The 23261-nt window shown below is 35.6% G+C and overlaps 2 protein-coding genes across 2 annotated transcripts in view; one reads left to right on the top strand and one right to left on the bottom strand.

Annotated features, from left to right (window-relative positions):
* Positions 1-3793, top strand: part of LOC138175789 (dynein axonemal intermediate chain 7-like) — a 93890-nt gene extending 90097 nt beyond the window's left edge. Inside the window, exons 15-16 of the mRNA XM_069106267.1 lie at positions 601-711; positions 3299-3793. Coding sequence (XP_068962368.1) covers positions 601-711; positions 3299-3574 — 387 coding nt within the window. The 3' untranslated portion in view covers positions 3575-3793. The remainder of the gene's footprint in view (positions 1-600; positions 712-3298) is intronic.
* Positions 3794-3944: 151 nt separating this feature from the next.
* Positions 3945-23261, bottom strand: part of LOC138175695 (inositol 1,4,5-triphosphate receptor associated 2-like) — a 115933-nt gene continuing 96616 nt past the window's right edge. Inside the window, exons 31-37 of the mRNA XM_069106209.1 lie at positions 18642-18789; positions 9789-9832; positions 6895-6957; positions 6733-6782; positions 6373-6474; positions 5439-5543; positions 3945-4319 (exon numbers count right to left, since the gene is read on the bottom strand). Coding sequence (XP_068962310.1) covers positions 4076-4319; positions 5439-5543; positions 6373-6474; positions 6733-6782; positions 6895-6957; positions 9789-9832; positions 18642-18789 — 756 coding nt within the window. The 3' untranslated portion in view covers positions 3945-4075. The remainder of the gene's footprint in view (positions 4320-5438; positions 5544-6372; positions 6475-6732; positions 6783-6894; positions 6958-9788; positions 9833-18641; positions 18790-23261) is intronic.

The raw sequence follows: 23261 nt of genomic DNA, 5'->3' as shown, positions 1-23261 counted from the left end.
ATTAAAAATCTTTCATTTTGAGAACTTATAATAAAAAATGCTATCCATCCCCAGAGAAAGAACTGAAGGTGTATGAATATAGATTGAAGCATACTTTATTTTTTACTTTATCTTTCTTGAGGTTTTTTTTATTTTTGGTCTGTTTTCTTTCACAATACTATTGTAGATATGCTTTGCATGACTATATGTTACACATGTATAACCTATATCGAATTGCTTGCCTTCTGAATGGGGGCGGAGTATGGGGAAGGAGTAAGGGAAAGAATTTGGAACTCAAAGTTTTAAAAAGGAATGTTAAAAATTGTTTTTACATGTAAGTGGGGGGAAATAAAATACAAAATCAATTTTTTTAAAAAGAAAGGGGAAAAAAGATCTTTCATTTTGCAAACATCAGTTTATCTGAATTTAAATATTCATGAAAATTATAGAAAACTAACAGCATGGGTAGATATACCATGACATAAATGTGTTATTTATATAAAAAAATATGCCTAAGTAGGTTTGATTGCCCAAAGTATCCTCTCTCCCCCAAGTTATGAATATAGTGCCATTGTTTATTTTCATAGTGTATGATTAGTTCCTTTTGTGTTTACATTGCAGGATCCATTAGTAGAAATGAAATCTTATCGACAAATGGCCCTGTTGGCATCTGCCTTTTCTTTCAGTTGGAGTAAATGGAATAAGCAGTCTGGTTCTGCAGTTGTTTTTAAGGTATATTTTCAAAAAAGTCCAAATTCAACCTACAATATCATTATAAAGAAGATACTGTTATATAATGCCTTTACAGGAACAGAACAAAAAGGAAAGATAAACTTAATTTATCCTTTTAAAATATGAAAAAAACTCTAATTAAAAGCAATCCAACATTTACTCAGCCACTAAAATGCATAAGGCACTGGGCTAGATGCTAAAATAATGTGAAAAAGTCCCTAACTAAAAGAAGGGTTGCTGTTCTACTGGCAGGAGAGGGGAAAAAAAGTATAGGCTCAGATAAGTAAATATAAGGGAATTTGAGGGAGGGAGGACTAAAGAAATCTGGGAAAGTTTTGCAAAGGAGGTGGCACCTGGGCTTTTTTGAGGGACAGGGATAAGGTGGGAGGGCATTCAAGGCATGAAGGGATGACTTGTATCAATGTCAAATTTGGGGACCAGTTAGGAGTCCATTTTGCCTGGAACAGAGAGTATGTGAAAGGAATTATTGTGAAATAAGGCTGTAAAGGTAGGCTGGACCCAGATGGTGGAAGGGCTTACCATTTTATTCTAAAGGGAAGACAATTACTGAATGTCTTTGAGTAAGGGAATGTAGAGTTAGATTTATGTTATAGAAAGATTATTTTTGGTAGATTGGAGAGAGATTAGAAGTAAGGAGACCCTTGGAGATCTATTAAATTGACAAGCGATGAAGGTTTGAAATAGGGTAGTAGCTGTATGAGTAAAGGTGGGACAAAAGAGGGAAATAATATAGAGATCTTGGCAACTGTCTATATAAGGGAGGTGACAGAAAGGGAAAGGTTGGGAATGATTCCAAGCATGGCCCTGGATGATGATGAGAATGAAAGTTTCAATAGAGATAGAAAAAACTTGAAGAATTTAAAGACATAGTGAGTTATTGATGGAACATAAAGTCAGAGATGTTCAACAGACAACTGATGTAGGACTGGAGTTTCAAAGAGATGTAAAGGTTGAATATATAGATTTTTGTGGTTGTTCAGCTGTGACCACATTTAGATTTTTCTTGGAAAAGACACTGTGGTGGTTTGCCATTTTTTTCTCTAGTTCATTTTATAGATGAGGGAACTGAGGCAAACAGGGTTAAGTGACTTGCCCAGGGTCACACAGCTAGTAAGTGTCTGAGGCCAGATTTGAACTCAGGAAGATGAGTCTTCCTGATTCCAGGCCAGGCACTCTACCCATTGTACCACCTATATAGTGTGCCTCATACATAGATTTAGGAGTCATTTTTAAAGAGGTGATAATTAACCAATGGGAATAGATAAAATCACTTAGTATGAAGTGTAGCTAAAAAGAGAACCCACCACAGAACTTTTTGGGACCCTGTACTTAGGGGACAGGAGACAGACGATGATCCAGAAGAGGGACTGGAAGAGTCAGAGAAGAGAACCAGAAGTGAGGAATCTTAGGGAGAAAAGAGTATCTAGGAGGAAGGAGTGACTACAAGTGTCAAAAGCAGTAGAAAAGGTTAAGAAGGTTTGAAGACTGAGAAAAAGTGACTATGGGTTTAACAGTTGAGATTATTGGCAACCTCTGAGGGTGCAGCTTCAGTAGAGTAAAGGTAGAAATAAGAGTTTTGAGTGATGTTAGGAGCTGAGCCACCTGGATGAAGTTTAATGAAGACGTAGGGAATCAGAGTTGAGGAGGTTAAAATGACCAGATATGAGGAGCAAGGCCTGGTATGGAGAGAAATACTGTGGTCCAGGTGCTGTACTCTTTTACAAAGGAAGGAAAGTAACCTGACAGATTATTTCCACTAGGATTTAGAATAAGGAATATGCAAGGATGGAGTGAATAGCAAAAGAAGTAAGGTTGCCAAGCGATGGCGGCCAAGAGAATGCCTGCAAGTGGCCATGGAGAATAAGGGATTTGTTCACTTTCTCCTAACCTGTTCCATCAGGATGCATGAGAGAAGGAACAGCCTCTTATGGAGAGGTGGGCAAGGATATAGGGCTTTACCACAGATAGCCCACTGGAAGGGGAATTTGTTCATGACAGAGAAGGAGGAATGTTTGTGAACATTTTAAAAATTGTAGCTCAAACTTAAAACAACTTCAGTTTATCAAAAACCGAGCTATGCTAACAGATCCCCAAGTACTACAAATTCACTTTATTTAGAGCCAATGCCTATGTCTTGTATACAGTGATTTCAAAACTAAGTCAAACTAGATGCCTTTTAACATATGAACATCACAGTTATGGTTGTGGTGCTTGTTCCTCTGAGAGAATTATTGGATGAATAAGCATTCTCTCATTTTCAGAACTGCCTGGGGAAAAAATCTTCAACAATCTTATCAACATCTTACCAACAGCTTAATACGGGGCACTTTTCAGTCCACACTGAATGTCCATAATATATTATAATATTATATATATACACATACATATATATATATATATATATATATAATAGTTTTGAGTTAACTGGGCAGTTAGAATGTAGATAACTTTTTATTTTTGATGCACTTTGGACAAGTGTCAGTGAGGGTCCACATAGCCCTTCACCACTGGGCAATATGGTAGCTTTGTGACTCTCAGAATTCTTTGTTCTTTCATCCTTCTGTAGGCGAGTGAACTTCTCAACAAAGAATATGTTGGGGATAAAGAGTGGTCCCTTTATATGTTCAATGGTGAAAGAGCACAAAAACTCAAGATTAATGAATACAGTGAGGCGTTCTCAGAAGAATTACAAGAAGATACTGAATTTCATTCCACTTTATATCACATGATCAAAGACTTTACAAGCGAAGATGCACTGAAGAAAATCAGGAATACAAACTACCTATTTATTGATACTGTGTGCAAACTTCTACTCTCTGTTCGAGTGCTAACTTATTCTTAATGCCTATAACTTGTTGATTTGGTGAATCAAGTACACTTGAAAAAAATCAGGTATTCATTCAGCTCAATATTAGAGAAGCAGAACTTAAATTTCCCATTAAAGTTGTCTGCTTAGCATTTTTACATACAAATTTTATTTTTGAATGAAAGCACTGCAATAGAACATTTAGGCATGTTGAGAATTTCAAATACCATCATATTAAAACTGTCATGATTCTTTATTTCTTTGTCATTTCACAATAGATAAAACAGTACAAACTTTCTTCATAAGGTTCACTAAAAATCACAGGCTTCCTATGTACTTTGAGAAGAGAACAATATTCATTAGCTTAGTTTTAGAAAATTATCAGGACACAAGAATGGCAGAAACATTTCTAAAAGATGGAGGTTTTTTATGTTTCACTTTTTATACTAAAATAATAAAGCAACTTTCCAGAGTAAAATGACTGATTTAGAGGTTGATTTTAAACTCAAAATGTGATTTGCTGTTGCATGCTGCCCTTTATACTGGTGGGAGCCCATTATGTCGGAGTTTGGTATAAGGCCAAAGAGCTTGTTGGAGTGAAGTCCAGGAGCCCCCGTTCTCTACAGGAGCAGCATCGACAGGCTTTTGAAAAAATCGGCCTGTAAAGAAACTCATAAAAGCTGCAAACAGTACAATAAACATGACAGAAATCCACAGGGTTAGATTTGCCTTTTGGAAGGAGGTCTTGAGGTCACACGCCCAGGTGGCTCCTATGTCATAACTATGAGGAAACCACAAATACAGGAAGCTGATCATGCCAGTGCATTGTATGTGTTGGCTATCAATGCTACTTTTGTTAAATATACTAAATAGTCTTTGCTATACTTTATATACTCTCTATACATCAATACTGGCTGTATCATTGCAACAGGCTACACATTATTTTGCTACCCTCTCCTTAAGATAACAATTTTAAATGAAATTTCTCCCATGAAGAAAATCAATAGGTTTCTACCTTCTACAAGTATAAAGGTACTACTATTAACAGCATATAATAGCTAGCATTTATATAGTTGTAATAGTAATGAGATTTGCAAGGAAACACACACACACACAATTTCTTTTCAGAGGTGAGGGGACTTAGAATTTTTTTTTTTTAAAGCAATCCAGGTTAAGTAACTTGCTCAAGGTTACACGGCCAGTTATTTTTGTGTGGGTGCCGAGTATTTGAGGCTGGAACTGATCCCAGGTCTCCTGAAACTGGGGCCCGCACTCTTACTCACTGCGCCACCTGGTCGCCCCTAAGCAATTGCGGTTAAGTAACTTGCTCAAGGTTATACAGCCAGTTATTTTGTGTGGGTGTTAAGTATCTGAGGCCGGAACCTATCCCAGGTCTCCCGACTCTGGGGCCGGTGCTCTTACTATGCCACCTGGCCACCTGGGGACTTAGAATTTAAGAGATTTTTAAAGCCATATTCATGTAAAGCAAGCCATTTCCTATCATATCCTGCATACTCATCCTTACTAAATTTTACTCTTTCTCATTGCTATTTTATGTATCCAGGGATAACTAGAATTCTAATTCTTTAAGATTCAAGCCTGTCCCTCACCCCTGACAATTTGAAATTGAGTAAGTTCACTTTTATCATCATCCTCATTAACATCATCATCCTCGTTGTTATAGATGCTACTAACCACAGCATCATTTAAAAGACTGTGATTCAGAGCTAAATTTTCTACTAAATAACCAGATTAATTTCAACAGTTAGATATGTAGTCTGTTTTGTATAGTTATCTGATTAAGGATATGAAGGTTAACACTTTCCTTTTCCATCTTCCCCTCCAACCTTTCATATACCCTCATACAGAATTTACCTCTTTTAGCAAATATACAACTTACAGTGAAGAAACATCCCATCTGGATTGATTTTTCTTTTCAGAAAGGCTTAGCTCCCTTGTTTCCTCTAAAATTTCCTCAGCAGGTGCTTCTGATTCTTCTTTATCTCTTTAAATAAGTCAATTTTAATATTTAAGACTGTGAGCTCATCATGCAAAATGAAAATAATGTTAAATTATAGCAGGTGACTATGATTTAAAATATATTTTTAGAAAACTATGACTACAAAATTATTCTAACAAATTCTTAATTTTATTCATGTGTTTTATTTTAAAATCTTTGAGAATATTTTTTGAACACAAAACATTTTAAGAGTATCAAAAGCATGATGGTCTTTTCCCCCCAAAAGACTTCATTCATTAAATTTGAAATACTTCAAAAATTTTGGATAACTTGACCAGGAAAAGGATTTTATGGAAACACTGATAATTTTAAACAAATCATAATGGATATAATTTTCTGGGAAAGAAAAAGTACATAAAAATAATATTTACTATTTATATAACATTTTATGGTTTGCAAAGTGCATACCTCACAAACTCAAGAGATAAATAATATGATTATTGTTACCCCTGTTTTCCAGATCAAGAAATTATGGCTCATAAAGTTTAAGTGACCTGGCCATACTCTTACAAATAATGTTACTTGAACTGGAACTGGAACTCAGATCATCTAGGTTGAAATTCAGTATTCTTCCCATGAAACCATGCTGAATGTTAAATTGATAGTGACTGTTTTCCTAGCCTGAAGATTCCTATGCTCCACTTTGCAAACCGAAGGTTGTCATTTCACTAAGCTAATAATGACTAAATGGTTTCTTAAAAATTAAATCATTTCATTATGTTCACTGAGTAGTATTTATCTATTTGGATTTGAATTTTCAAAGGTGTATTTGTCTTGTATACTTTCAGTAACTATATTAATAGGCTTTACTTACTTTGAATCACATTTCTCTCCCTCATCATCAGCCCAAGAATATGTACTCTTGAAATGCTGAAGTGATGGACGGTGTTCACTCTGCTTCGATCCCAAAATACGCCTGAATAATAAAAAAAAAACAATACAGCTCATTTCACACCACTGAAATTAGTTATACGGCTCTTATTTCATATAATACCAAAGGAAAATCTAAAACATTTTATTCATGAATAGACCAAGTTTTTGTACTAGTTGATCTTACAAAAAATATGTAACAGTTAAACGTTACAGTATGTAACAGTATATATTTCAAATACAAATTTACCCAATTAGAAATAGGCATACATTTCCCAAAGAGTGGACAGAGTCATAAACTCACCAACTACTTGACCTCCTACTGAAGCGGTCATTTTTTTCAATTCCTGATATCTTCAGTAATTGAGATTTGAAAAGAGAAATTAGAATGTGAATTCAATGAGTTTCAAATTTTCCTATCTCAAAATTTTTGCTTTTGAAAGAGAAACTTTAGTAACTTTCTTACCAATCCCGTATTTCCAAAATTCCTCGGCAAGGTTGCAATGCTAACCCTTCGAAGAGAAGATGGCTACAGAAATACACACACAGATACACACATGCACATATGATTATGGTTCTTTGAAAAATTAAAATGACAAGATTGTTTATTATACATTTTAATGACTTCCAGAGATTATTTAGATGAATGAAATATATTCCAGTTTACTGAATTTATTTCAATTAAAGGCTAAACCACATTTCAAGTTGAAACAGAAAATAAAATTTGAATGTTACGATGAAGTTCCAAGCCTCTCAACTTTTATAGTGTAATGTCTACATCCTTTGGAAGAATGTATCGTGATAGAAGAGGTCTTTTTTTTTTAGCAGTTCCAAAACGAAAATTTTCACATTTTCTCTCTGCCATAAGCCTATTTCCGTTAAATATTTGAAGTCACTGTGAAGACTAGAATAGAGAATCCTGCAAAGTTTTAAAATCTAGGCAATTAGGACTGATGGTGGTTTTCAACTACCTATCTTTGTTGGGTTTGATGTTTTAAGGATTAGTGGTATTTATATTTATTGTATATAAGCTTTATATAGATGTACTTAACTTGATCTAACAAGGAAATTCAACCACCATTAAGGGTCTTGTGTGCAGGACAGATATAATGTGAAGGAAAAATGATACTGTGAGTTTAACTAGGAAGGGATGAAAACACATATAAATAACTTAATATAAAATAAAATAGAATCAACACACAAGAGAGTCACAGTTCTGAGAAGAGAAACAACTTCTGGTTGGATAGAACAGGTGGAAAAGGTGACATTTTTGACGTAGCACCTATGTCACAGGGTTATTGTATCAAATGAAATAACATGGAAAACTTTTCGATCTTAATGTGTTCTACAAATGTTAACTATTATGATGTAATATTTACAGTATTGACAATATAAGGCATATATTCTTTAGCTTATGAAGAAGGATCTAGCTGAAAGAGCCTACTTCATAGCTTCTAATTTAAGAAACCTCTACAGTAAGGATTCATGAAGGTGTGGAAACAAGAAAAAGGTTTTGGAGAGAAAGAAAAAAAGAACAGTAACATAAATGCCATAAAACTCACTAAATGCTTTCCTCTTAACTCTATGAGGTAGGTAACGTAAATATCTTTATATCTGAGTAAGCTGATGCTCAAGTAAATTAACCTGCCAAAGTCATATAACTAGTAAGTGCTGGAGCTGGTATTTTAAGTTTCCTGACCCTTAAGTCCCAGGGCTCATCCTATTATACCAAATTATCTCCACAAAACTGCAAAAGAAATCCAGATCAGTGGGGAGGTCGTTATAAGTATTCTGATGCTACAAACCATTAAAGAGTAGAAACTAGGGAACAGAAGCAGACGTTATCTAGCTTTCCACAGACCCAACCCCTTTAAAGTCATACTCTTAATATTCAATTAATTTTGACTAACATAGGAATAAGGGAATGATTATCCCCATCCTACATACAGTCATTTGGGGTTTGTTTTAGTCAATGTGCATAAACAGTAAATTTCCAAAATTATAAATTACAATTTTTTTAGAAATCATATTAAAATTAAAGAAATGAACTTTATCACTTTCATTTAAATTCTATTTTTGGTTTCTTATATTTTAAATATATATATATATAGTTAGTTAGTTTAAAAAGAAACATTCAACTTCCCAAATATCAGTCAGTTTTTAGGTAAGTAGAAATATGAAAAGATTTTGTAATTTTGCTATTTATTTCCTAAGTTACCCTGATTTTTGAAAATAAATTTAATCTATGAAAAAATTTCTAGTTACAAAATTATAGATTTTATCTGAAATGTTTTCATATTTCTAGGTAACTAAAATGTTCAGATTCATATTTTCCAAAGGAGATATTATTTTGTAAAATATTATTATAACCCAAGCTTCATCACATTAAGATCCATGAATTTGGTATGAGGTATACCTATAAAATAAGAAGAGTGAAATTTCCTGTGTGACTTTGTGGAACCGGTTGAATTGCTTTATGAGCATATTTTATAATTTAAGTACTTATTAGATCTTAGCAATGTACAACAGAATCTGTTTGTTTAATTATTTAAGGGAATTACTTTTTCTTGTGTACTTGTGCACCTGGTTTTTGGATGCTTGACATGTTTTTGGGATTGAGTTTTGTTTTGTTTATTCAATTTGTTTGTTTTTGTTCCCTAACTATGACTTCTATAGTTCATAGGCGATTCCTGGTGTGGATTCCCTCGACTGATGCAGATTGCCAATTCATCTCCAACTTTTACAGTTTCCTAGGGGTATGTTAGAGCTTAAAAGACTTATTTATGGTTGTATAGCTTCTATGTGCTAAAGACAGAACTTGAATCCATATCTTCTGGCTCTAAGGCCAACACCCTCTCTCCCACTGTACATTTTAAACATGTGCTCATCTATCTACTCTATGTAAACAAGACATGTTATTTAAAAGTAACACTTAAATAAACATTTTAATGCACTCAATGAACTCATTACTTAATGGAATCTTATTGTGAATAATTTTGTGAAACAAGTAATTACTCCATAACTTTCTTAGCATCAGGGTATATTAGAAAGAGGAATGGACTGGGAGTCAGAAGACCTAAATCCTAAACCTGGCTCCAAACTAGGTTATGACCTCAGGCAAATTACTGAACTTTTTCTGGCCTGCAGTAGCTCCATCTTTAGTAAAATGAAAGTACTCTACTATCTGGCCTCCAAGGTCTCTTTGAATTTTAAAAATCAAATAGCCTATAATTTTGTGCTATCCAGATTTTTATGTATTGGATAAGATTAAAAGATAGTTTATCCCAGGACACCATGGAACAAATAGTAAGACAATATAAATCCCATAAACTCTTTGAAATTCCATGCAGCTTTACTTACCTTAGAATTTAGAGATGCTGAACGCTTTTTAGTTTGAGTTTCATCTGAAGGGAAAAGCACACGTTATTGAAATTATATATACAGTTTACATTAAAGTAATGATTTTCAATTTTGATTAACTCCAGTAGGTTCAAATGTCAACTCTTTTGGAAGAAAAGGACTAATTCTAGACCTTTTGTACCAAAAAATTAAATACATTTAGAATAAGAAGGGAAAATCAACTGGGGGAAATAAACTTTGCAAAAATATCACTGTTACAAGTCTGATAAATTAACAGAAATATGAAAGCTAAATAGCCATTTTTAATAGACAAAAGATAAAAGGATATCCATAAAAGTTTTCAATAAAATTGCAAACTATCAATAACCATATAGAAGACTACCCCCAAATTACTAATAATAGAAATGCAAATTAAAATTACTGTGAATCAATTCACAAACCCCAAATTGACAAAAACAAAAGTCAAAATCGTCAGTTGGAAGGGATGCAGGAAGAGAGATGACTTAGCATACTGTTGGTGAACCTGTGAATTGGGTCAACCATTTCTAAAAATAATTTGAAATGTTTCTAAAATAGTCACAAGTATCCAACCCTTTGAACCCCATACCTTTTTATACCACTGTGAAGGATGTACCCGGAGGAGAACAAATACAGAAAGAAAAATGTTTATATATTCAAATAATCATAGGAACACTTTCTTTGGCATAAAAAATGAGAAATGAAGTAGGTTTCCATTAATTGGGGAATGATTGAACAAATTGTGGAATATTAGTATAATGGAATGTTATTATGCCATAAGAATAAACAAGAATTCAGAGAAACTAGAAAGTGATGAAGAGTGAAATAGAACCAGGAAAGCACATTCACAATGACTAAAATCATGTAAAAGAAAAAAAAAACACATTAGAACAAAGTTGAACACTTTGTAATAATTATAATGACAAATCTTGGCCCCAAGATAAGAAGTGTACCTCCCTCTTTTCACTGAAAAGTTGGGAAACTATGGGTATGGAAAAGGGCATATAATGACAGATATTGCCACTGTGTCAGCTGGTTTTGCTTAACTATTTTCCTTGGTTACAAAGGGTGGCTAACTGGGTAGGTTGAAGGTGATAAAAAGATATCAGTAAAATGTATTACTTAAATAGATGAAGCAGACATGGAGAGCCAAGATGGTAGAGTCAAGGAAGCATTTTTTCTGAGCTTTCCAAAATACCTCTATGTAACAACTTTAAAAAGTGGATCAAACTAAATTCTAAGTGGGAAAATCAAAAATCAACAAAAAGTCACAGTGAGTAAATTTTCCAACCCAGGGCAGGGCAGATTAGGAAGACAGAGAGATCTTGTGGATACTGGGATTGGGGCTGCCTGGCAGTGCAGTGCATGGGAAAAACAGCACCCACTGTGGACTATAAGAGTGGCAAAGTTGTGCCCAGGGATGGTAAGGCCATCCTGGTCATAAATATTCCAGGGGACCTCTATGCTAGTACTGGGCATAATATCTAATGCCATTTGACAGCTGTCATCCATTTCCCAATTTTGTGTTGCATTTCTAGGATGGAGTGGAACGGTTGCAGTTGAGAAAACAGGGGGCCTCCTAGAGTGCAGACCGGGAGGGTGGTGACCAGATCTCTCTCTGGATCATACCACTTTGGAAATACTGAAAACTTACAGAAATCAAAAGGGCTGTAAAAATGGTCATTTAATGAAATAAAAGATTTTAAAGAAATCCTGATGAAAATACCCAAGCTGAATAGAAAATATGATATTCAAACACATGAGTCAAGAAACAAAAATGGCAAACATGAGTGAGAAATAATCCCTAAGAAGTTTATAATCATTTAGAGCAGTTAGATGGAGTCTCCTGGAGGGCATGGGTATAAAACTATTAAGTTGGGATTATCTCAAAAGAAGAATGGAAGCATAGAAAAGAGGGAAGGATACACTGGAAGAAGGGGGAAGGGAAAAGAAGAATGAGGAAAATTATGTCACAAAAGTGAGTAAGGAGGGAAAAAGAGTAAAATTTTTTGTGTAGGCAACATTTGAATCTCAATTTTATTAACTGGTTCAATGAGAGAAGTGTGTGTGTGTGTGTGTGTGTATGTGTGTACATAGAGTTGGGTATACAAATTCATCTTACTCCACAGGGAAGTAGGAGGGGAAATTGCTAACAGAAAGGGGGAAGGAAGAGATAAAAGAGATAAAAGGGAACTGATTAAGGGGGCAGGAATGCAAAGCAAAACAGACTTTTAAGAAGGGGGTGGGGTCAAAAAAGAGAAAGTTAAATATAAAGGAATAAGGATAGAGGGAAATGCATGCTAAGAAAACATATCTGTGAGTGTGAAATGAATGAAGTCACCCATAAAATGAATAAGGATAGCAGAATGGATTAGAAATCAGAATCTAACAATATATCATTTATAAAAGACATTCAAAATAGAAATACACACAGAGAGTTAAAATAAGGGGCTAGAGCAGAATCTGTTTTGCTTTAGCTGAAGTAAAAAAAAAAAGGCAGGCATAGCAATAATGATCCCAGACAAGGCAACAAAAATAGACCTAATTAAAGACATCACCAGGGAAATTATATTTTGCTAAAATGGCAACTATATGGTACAGAGGACAGAGTACTGGGTTGAGAATCAGTAAGACTTATCTTCCTGAGTTCAAATATGGCCTGACACTTATTAGTAGTGTGACCCTGGGCAAGTCACTTAACCCTGCTTGCCTCAGTTTCCTCATCTGTAAAATGAGCTGGAGAAGGAAATAGTAAAACATTCCAGTATCTTGGCAATAAACCCCAAATGGGGTCACAAAGAGTTGGACACAACTGAAATGACTCCACAATAAAAAAACATAGACAATGAAGAAATATGAATACCAAATATATATGTACCAAATGGCATAGAATTCAAATTCTTGAAGGAAAAGTTAAATGAATTATTGGAGGAAATAGACACTAAAACTATTCTAGTGGAGTACTTCAATTTAATTCTCTCAGATATAGATAAATCTAACCATAAAATAGAAAGAAATTAATGCTATGAATAGAACTTTATTCTTTAAGCTAATTTATTTATTTTTCATTTTCAACATTCACTTCCATAAGTTTTAAATTTTTTCCCCCTTCCTTCTCTTCCCTCCCCAAGATGGCATACAACCTGATATAGGCTCTGTATATACATTCTCATTAAACATACTTTTACATTAGTCATTTTGTATAGAAGAACCAGAATGGATAGAAGGAATGACAAATAGAAGAACGACAAAGAAACAATACAAAACAAAATAGTCTGATACACTCTGCGTTCTGACTCCATAGTTCTTTCTCTGGATGTGGATGGCATTTTCCATCATGAGTCCTTTGGAATTGTTTTAGGGCCTTGCATTGCTGAGAAGGACTAAGTCTATCAGTCAGTAATTGTACACTGTAGCTGTTACTGTGTACAATGTTCATATAAGTCTTTCCAAGTTCTCCTGAAGTCCACCTGTTCATCATTTCTTATAGTACAATAGTTGAATAGAACTTTAGAAAAGTTAGATATGATAGATCTCTGGAGAATATTGAATAGGAATAGATAGGAATACACCTTTTTTCTCAAATGTACAGAGCACCTTCACAAAAATTTACCATGTAGGAGGGCATAAAAACTTCAGAAACAAATACAGAAAAGCAGAAATATTAAATGTACCCTTTTCAAGCCAAAAAAAGAGCCTAAACATAAGATTTAGCAGTTTCTATGTGAAAGGAATGGAAGACTTGGAATATGACATATCAGAAGACAAAGCAGCTAAGATTACAACTGATAATAACCTACCCAGCAAAACTGGGTATAATCCTACAGGGGGAAAAGTGAATATTTAATGAAACAGAGGAGTTTCAAGCATTCCTGATAAAAAGACCAGAGCTGAATAGAAAATTTGACATTTAAACACAAGAGTCAAGAAAAGCATAAAGAGATGCAGAAGATTGTGCAAAGGACCCAGTAGTTCAGTATTCAAGTGAGGAGAGAAATTGTTGCTTCCCCAATATCACTATATTCTTGGATTTTGCAGAGCCTTTAGGATGACTCAGGCATCTATAGGTATTTTCTTCTCTCTGCTGAGAGGTCTGTGGGTCTTTGTGAAGTACTGAGACATCTCATAGTTAAAGCCAACAACCAGGGTCTCAGCCATGCTTTCCTCATCTCTTTTGCTTTCTGTTTCCTTTGCCTGATGTTCTTCATAGACTTGTTTTACAGCAGCCATCTGCTTCCTCCGACAAACAATATTTGGAGCTGTGTTCACTGTGGCTGTTTCTTTCCTTTTAACAAAAACCTTCACAGAACTCTGGTATTTAGGTTTAGAATCCAGGGAGCAGAAGCAGGATGTGGGTTCATCCTAGACAATCCAACTGTATGGTTTTCATTTTCTCTACAACCCAAATGATTTTCTGTGGCATCTGGCTAGAAACCTCTTTACCATTCCCAGGGGTAGATATTCTCTGAACATGGCTGCATCATCATTGGATGTAATGAGGGCACTGTCATTTTCTTATATCACATCCTAGTGTACAAGGAATTCTTGGCCCTGAGAAACTTCACTGTGGTTTTTCTGGCTAGGGGCCTGACACCTTTAATAAAGTCAAGTATATCACATTCAGCATGCTGGTATTATACAGTTTGGGGATCTTCTTTCTTCCCACATGCCACTGCACCAAAGGGAAGGCAATGGTGACTGCAGACATCTACATCATCTTGATCTCTACTGTTGGTTTACTGAACTATATATATACCTTTATCGCTAAATGTTCCGTAATTCTTCTGAGGCCAGGCAGGAATACACAGGAAGGGATAAAGAATAAAGAAGAATAATTTTTAGGGGCAGGAATTTTTTAGGGGCAGGAATCATTTTAAGGCACTGCCTCATGATTTCTGCCAGAGGCATAAGAGGTTTGAAAAATAAATACATCATTCTGGCATATGCAGTTTTGGGTATCTAAATGCCGGTTACTGATATGGAAAACTAGATTTAGCTGTCTGTGCAGTCAGATAATCAATAGCTAGAACAAAAATAAAAATATGACCCCCCTATGATAAAAAAAGAAAATTATAGACCAATTTCTCTAATGAATGCTGATACAATTTTTTTTTTTGCCTTTTGGAGGGCAATTGGGGTTAAGTAACTTGCCCAAGATTACACGGCTAGTTTTTTTGTGTGGGTGTTAAGTGTCTGAGGCTGGAACCGAACTCGGGTCCTCCTGACTTTGGCGCCAGCACTTTACTCACTGCGCCACCTAGCCACCCCCAAGATGCAAAAATTTTTAACAAAATACCAGCAAGGAGATTACAGCAATATATTATAAAATTCATATGCTATGAGCAGGCTGAATTATTATCAGGATTATAAGGTATGTTTAATATTAGGAAAACAATTAGCATAACTGTCCATATCAATAACAAAAACAAAAATTATATGATTATCTCAATAGATGCAGAAAAACTTTTGACAGAATGCAACACTCACTCCTATTAAAAACTCTAGGGGGGATGGCTAGGTGGTGCAGTGAATGGAGCACAGGTCCTGGAGTTGGGAGGACCTGAGTTCAGATACAGCTTCAGACACTTGACACTTACTAGCTGTGTGACTTTGGGAAGGTTGCTTGCTCCCCAGTTGCCCTGCCCTCCCCCCCCTCCAAAAAAGCAAAAAAAAAAATAAAATAAAAACACTAGGAATAAATGAAGCTTTTCTGAAAATGATAAGTGATATCTGCTTAAACCAAGAGCAAGCATTATCTGTAATGGGGATAAATTATAAGCTTTTCCAGTAAAATCTGAAGTGAAACAAGGATGCCAATTATCGCCATTATTACTCAATACGATACTAGAAATGTGACCTATACCAATAACACAAGAAAAAGAAACTGAAGGAAAAAGCACAGACAAAAAGGAAATAAAACCACCATGTTCTGCAGGTGATATGATGATATTCTTAAAAAATCCAAGTGAGTCAACTAAAAAACTAGTTGAAACAATTAACAACTTTAGTGAAATTACAGGACATAAAATAAATCTATACAAATCATTAGTATTTTTTATATACTACCCACAAAACCAAGCAAGAAGAGATAGAAAGTAAAATTCTATGGAAATTAACTGCAGACAGTATAAAATACTTGGGATTTTACTTGCCAAAAAACACACAGGAATTATATGAACACAAGTGTAAAACACTCGACACAAATAAAAACAGATCTAAATGATTTGAGAAATATTAGTCGCTCATCAATAGGCCAACATAATATAATAAAAATGACAATGACTAAATTAATTTACTAAATTAATGACTAAATTAAAAAATGACTAAATTAATTTACTTATTCAAGGTCATACCACTCAAACTACCAAAGAATTATTTTATAAATCTAGGAAAAATAATAACAAAATTCATCTGGTGGAACAAAAGTTCAAGAATATCAAGAAAATAAATTTTTTAAAAGTGAAAGAAGGTAGCCTAGCAATGCCAGATTTCAAACTGTACTACAAAGTGGTAATCAGCAAAACAATCTGGCACTGGAGAAGAGATAGAATAGTTGATCAATTGAATCGATTAGGCAAATAATATACAGAAATAAATGACCACAGTGACCTAGTGCTTGATAAAACCCAAAGATCTAAGCTATTGGGATAAGAACTCACTATATGACAAAAAATTTTGGAAAATTTGGAAAGCAGATTGGCAGAAATCAGCCTACACCAATATCTTACAGTATATACCAAGGTAAGCTCAAAGTACATAATTTACCCATAAAGGATGCTATCATAAGCCATTTCAGGGAACATGGAAGAAATTACCTTTCAAATCTATAGAGAAGGAAAAGAATTCACGACTGAACAAGAGATAGGGAGGTTCATAGGAGGCAAAATGGATTTTAATTACAGAAATTTAGAAAGTTTTTACACTAACAAAACCACTGCAGTCAAAATTAGAAGAGTAGAAAACTGGGGGGAAAATTTTGCTGCAAATTTCTCTGATAAAGGTTTAATTTCTCAAATATACAGAGAGCTGAGTGAAATGTATAAAAAACAGGCACCATTTTTCAACTGACAAATGGTCAAAGGATGTAAACAAGCAGTTTTTAGAAGAAATCAAAGCTATCAGTAGTCATATGACATATGCACTAAATAATTAATAGAGAAATGAAAATTAAAAGAACTTTGAGGTACCACCTCACATCAATGTTGGCTATGACAGAAAATGATGGGATGTGGGAAAAATAGGTACACTAATGCACTGTTGGTAGAGCTGTGAACTAGTCCAACCATTCTAGAGAGCACTCTACAACTGTGCTTACCGTGTAGACCCTTTGACACAACAACACCAATAATAGGTCAATACTTCAAGGAGCTCAAAGAAAAAAAAGACCTATACGTACAAAGATATTTCTAGCAGCTCTTTTTATGGTGGCAAAGAATTGGAAACTGAGGGGGAATTGGGGAACAGCTGAACAAGTTATGGTATGTGAATATGATGGAATACTACTGTGCTATAAGAAATGATGAAGGATGTAGTTTCAGAAAAACCTTGTTAGACTTAAGTAAACTGATGCAAAGTGAGAGAAATCAGGAGAACAATTTGCACAATAACAGAAATGTTGTAAAGGGAGTCAACTGTGAAAGACTTAGTAACTCTAATCAATAAAATGATCCACCATAGCTCCAAATGACTCATTATGTAAAATGCTATCTATCCACTTCCAGTCAGAGAACTGATGGACTCAAAGTGCAGATTGAAGCACATTTTTTCTTTATTTTTTGTTCTTTTTTTTTTCGGGGGAGGGGAACATGGATAATGTGGAAATATGTTTTACCTGACTCCAGAGTATAATGGGTATTGTGTTTCTTGCCTTCTCAATGGGTGGGGGAGGGGGTAAAAGAAGGAAGAGAATTTGGATGCGAAAATAAAAACAAAATAAATGTTACTATCTTAAGCCTCCACTAAATACCAGTGTTCTTGTGGCATTTTGTTCACATTTATAAATCAAGGAAGTCATGTGAAACTATTTCTTCAAAAGTTAGTGGATAATTCAAACGAGATTCTGCCAGGATTACTCATAGTATTCTATTAAGAATAAGACTGGTAAAATTTGATCAGTGGGAAGTATCACAGATCTATCCAATATAATTTTACACATTTGTTTTTACTTCAAAGCAACAACAGCAACAAAACAACCAGAGGCCATCTTATAATACAGAACTTCCTAAGGACGGATATCTCCCTGTCATACCTGTCTTGTCTACCCATTCTACCCACCTCCATTCTTGACCCTCCAAGACCCTTCAGCTTGTTGGAGTCCAAGCACTGTTGGTAGAGCTGTGAACTAGTCCAACCATTCTAGAGAACACTCCAGAACTGTGCCCACTGCGTAGACCCTTTGACGCAACAATACCAATAATAGGTCAATACATATTGTTGTACTCCAAGAGGTCATGTGTCCTCTTGGAAAGCACAGAATTACATGGTGTAGGATGACATACAACAAGATGCTGGGGTTCCCCCCCCCATTTCTTAGCACATGCATGGAAACAGAAGCAATAATAACTGAGGTCAAAACTATCCTAAAGGAACACCAGTATTAGCCAAGTATTCCATAGTAAGCACATCTTCTTCCATTCTGATGAAGTAATTAGAGCATCCCTTCCATTTTCCCAAGAGAAGCACATTTTGGCTGTGAAAATAACATGGCTGCAGAAGCAAGATATTTTATCAGTAAAGTCTCCATCATGAATTTTTATTCTGAACGTGTTACAGGAGAATGAATGCAGACTGTTAGAAAAACAAAAGTGGGCAAAATTTTAAAACATTCCTGATTACCTTCATTTTCCAGGGTGCTAAAAGGCCTTTCATTCTGAAGGAGAGCTTGTTTCAGCTCTTCTAATTCCGCATGTTCTTTGGCATACATTCGTTTCAAGTTTTCAACATGCTGAATCATGACTTCCACTGCTTTACTGACTCGGCTTTCCTGATGGGGGGAAAAAGTTCCTTTTTGTGAGGCTAAATAGGGGAGTAGACTATGTGAGAAGTCAAAATGAAAAAAAAAAACAACCAAAAAACACAAAACTACTAGTCATTTCTCATTTAAGTCTTGGTTAAATATCAACTTTAGAACAACAAAAATATCAATAATTAGATCCTATTTAAATAACATTTTGGACTTCTAAAGTACTTTTTTTTCCCCACAACTTTGAGGTAGGGAGTGGACACATTTTCCCCATTAATTAAATTAAAGCTAAGAATCTTGTCCAGGGTCCCAGGGCTAGTAAGTAGAAGAATGGAGATTTCAACCCATGTTTACTAATTTTAGTCTGCAGAAACTTTATCTTAGATCCTCAATCATGAAAAGAATCATTAAATGTAAGCTGGTCCAAAAGTCTTAGTGTAGTTTTAAAGCTTACAACTGCTTTAAGTCTTTTAGGCTAATCTGTATTACAAGTAGGAGTCCAGAACTGTGAAGTCACCAAACCCAATCTCTTCATTTTATAGATGAAGGAATTGAATCCTAGAGCTGAGGAGACTTCCCAAGGTTAACAAACAAACAAAAAAGCAAAACCATAAAACCAACTAGTAAATAGAAGAGCCAGGCCTCAAGCACAGGTCTTCAGCCTCCACATCCAGCGTTCTTTTATCAAGACTGGACACTTTTTTGATATCTCAGCTTATATGCCATTCTTCCCCCACCCCTTCCATGTTATGGTTCTTTTCTGCCTGGTTTAACAGGTTATCTGACATCAGGCAAAAGGAAGAAACCAAGGTTAATACTTAATTGCTTCTTTCCCATTTTAGTAATTGCTATATTTTGAAGAATTCTATCATTAAGTCTAAGTTATCAGAAATGAGTATCCAGAGCCTAGAACCTAACTGGGGCAATAAACTTTAGTTCCAACTAGGTACTTACTTGCTATTTTACTTACTTAGGAAAAAAAAAGGAAACAAAACTTTTCTCACTCAGTAAATTTGTTTCCTCCCATGCTATGGCCTTAACTTCTATTTTTGTGACCTAATTTCTATGACAAATTATAAATAAATCTGTATTATGAATTCCATATTAATAATTAATATATTCCATATTCAGAGAAAGAATGAAATACTGGCTAGCGATCCATTTTTGGAACCAGTAAGACCTACGTTCAAGTCCTTTCTCTGATACATACTAATTGTGTGACCTCTAATCTCTCAGAGCTCTGGACAACTACCTAACACTATAAGTTACAGAGATGGGGCTGAACTACAGTAACAAAGGAAATTCCTTCTACCAATTAAATCACAGGTCTATTCTCTATTCTTATTCCATATTTACCTGAACTCAATTCAACAAACATTTATTATAAATTTGCTATGTGCAACGTACTGGGGATACACAAATTTTTAAAAAGTCCCTGACCTCAAGAAACTTAACCTCTACTGGGAAGGTATAATACGGTCAAAGATATATTAAGTACAAGGTAATTTAAGGAGAGAAAGAGAGAGTGAGAGAGACAGTTGTGTGTGTTAGTAACTAGATCAGAGAAGGGTTTACAAAGGAGGAAGAATTTTGAAGTTGGGTGTTTTGAAAGGCAGAAATTAGGTGAAAGAGCATTTCAGGCATGGGAGAATAGTTTATGCAAATGCAAAGATAGAATTTAGGGACTAGCAAGAAGTCCTTTTTTTCTGTAATACAGACCAGGGGAATAAGCTGAAATTAAAGTGGATAGACTGGAATGAGATTATAGAGGCTTTCAAATAGAAGACTGAGTTTGCATTCAACCTGAATGCGAACAAGGCAGTGACACGATTCTATTTGTGACTCAGCAAGATTGCTTTGGCAGCTGTGTTGAATTATTGGGATTTGTTGTTCTTTTTGTTAGCAAATAAAAGGAGAGGCTGAGGGGTAGCTAGGCAGCATAATAAAGCACCGTCCCTGGAGTCAGGAAGACCTGAGTTCAAATCCAGCATCAGACACTTAACACTTAACTAGCTGTGTGACCTTGGGCAAGTCATTTAACCCCAATTGCCCTGCCTTGCCCCCTTCAAAAAAAAAAAAGGAGAGGCTGGAAGCAGAGAAACTAAATTAGGAAGCTGATGAGAAGTACTAAATGCCCAAACTAGATCTGTGGTTGTGTGAATGCAGAGAAGGAACAGACATGAGAATTGATGCGGAAGGAGAGTCCATAAGACTTGGCAGCTGACTTAGAAACCATGTCGAGAGGAGATTATTTTGAAATCACTGGACTACCTGAAAACCATGATTAAAAAAACCCAACAACTTCAAGAAATCATAAAAGAAAACTGCCGAGATCTGTTAAAACACAGATCTCATTAAAAAAGGGCAAAGGGGAAACAGAAAGAATCTGCCAGGCATCTCCTGAAAGAAACCCTCAAATGAAAACTTCCAGGAACGGCAAAACCCAAATCCTGAGTTTCTGGGTCAAAGAAAAAAATGCTGCAAGCAGACAGAAATGATTCACATACTGAGAAGTCATAGGCAGGATAAAACATAATCTAGCAACCATCACTATGAAGAAGCAGAGAGCTTGGAATATGATATTCCAGATGGCAAAGTATATAGACTTACAACCAATAATAACTTACCCAGAAAAAATGAGTACAATTCTACAGGGAAAAAAAATGAGTTTTAATGAAATAGAGGACTTCTAAGCATTCCAGATGAAAAGATCAGCCATGACAAAACTTTAGAGTGAAAACATAGGAGTCAAGAGAAACATAAAAAAGTAAATATGAGAAAACAATCATAATGACTAAAAAGAGATAAAATGTTCACATTCTCATATGGAAAGATGACACATGTCCCTTCAGAACCTGATCAAAAAGCATCTAATTAGAAAAGGCTGGGAGTAGTTCTGTTAGGTTTTTTTTTTTTTTTGATGATCTTGAAAGAAGAATAGAATGTGAGTAGCATAGGAATGCCCTAGGGGAGAAAAGGGGAGAGTGAGGATAGGAAAACTATCTTACATAATTGGGGTACACAAGAGAAGGCTATAAAAACAAGGAGAAAAGGTTAAGGAATTCAATCTCATTCTTATCTGAACTTGACCAAGCCATTGTGTGAGGCTGGACTTAGTCACTGAATGCAGGAACCATCAGTGGGATCTCTAACCAGAAACTCCTAATAAAGGAGATAAAAAATAGGATAAATCTCCTGCTTCTCTCCAGCACTGGAATACACACATTGGAATGTAGCCTCTTCCTCTTCTGGTTAGATGGCTCTTTATTTATTTATTTATTTGCTTTTTGGAGGGCAATTGGGGTTAAAATGACTTGCCCAAGGTCACATGGCTAGTTGTTGTTGTTGTGTGTGTGTGTGTGTGTGTGTGTGTGTGTGTGTTAAGAGTCTGAGGCTGCATCTGAACCCAGGTCCTCCTGACTCCAGGGCCTGTGCTCTATTCACTGCACCACCTAGCTGCCCCCTAGATGGCTCTTTATTTAAGGAGAGTGGTGCTTGGGTCAGTCATGTGTCATTCCTCTCCAGGCTGCACAGGGAACTTCCTCTACTATGGCCCAGCCCCAGGGCCTTTTTCTCCTCACCCCCCTCTCTTCATTTCTTTCTCTGTGCTGTTGTACATAGTGAGTACTCGATAAACGCTTGTTCACTGACTACTTGATAATTCATAGTATCCTGTTTAAATCTCCTCTCCTCCATTATCCTCTTCAACTTAGAAAAACCATTTGTACTTCTGCTTGCTGATCTGCTTCCCAGAAACTGCAGGTTTGTATACATAAAGTAGGTAAGAAAACTGCAGTTGTGTATGAAGCAGTTGTGTAAACTAAAGCTCTTAGACTGAGCATGATACTAGAAGAAGTGAACGATGTGGATAAAAAGAATATTCCTTAGGGAAATTCCAAATTCGCTATCTTTGTCCCACATTCTATAAACGTATGTGCAAATCTAAAAAGATGTTCTTCCTGGCTTCATCAAAGGTTTAATAGCTCCCCTGTTTTCTTTTGCTGTTCTCTATCCTGGAGATAATGACCCTCTATAAACCAGAAGGGAGGGTCTAATTTTCCTGGTTCTGTATAGTATATAAGGAGATTCTGCCAGACCTAAGCCCAAGGCTATTGTGTAATAATAAAGGCCTAGAATTCTCAGATAGCCCAACCTGAGCCCAGAGACCCTGTCCTGGCCAATCACTGCCTTAAGGTCTCAGAGGCATAAATCCTAAATAGAGGATACTGATTATTCACATCAGAAGGAAGGTCTCTTCTGTCTAAAAACAAGCAATCTGGGCCTTCTGAGCCACAAAAAAATGTTGGTTCTTAGGTTGGTGTGTATGTATGTGACCAGAGACTCCACAGTGGCAGAGCAACACGCCCCTAATCTGAAAGCCCGTGAGGCACACTTCTTTAGATTTCCTGTACTCCCCGATCACCTGAGATTCAGTCAATTTTACCATATCCTTCTACAAAATCCTTCCTTGCATCCATGAGTTGTGCACTGGG

The sequence above is a fragment of the Petaurus breviceps genome, unplaced genomic scaffold (assembly GCF_028583685.1).
Source record: "Petaurus breviceps papuanus isolate PSGF00001 unplaced genomic scaffold, PetGlider_PUasm1.0 79, whole genome shotgun sequence".
NCBI classification, from domain to species: Eukaryota; Metazoa; Chordata; class Mammalia; order Diprotodontia; family Petauridae; genus Petaurus; species Petaurus breviceps.
Note: the sequence above shows the minus strand (reverse complement) of the source record. Positions and strands in the feature narration are given on the sequence as shown.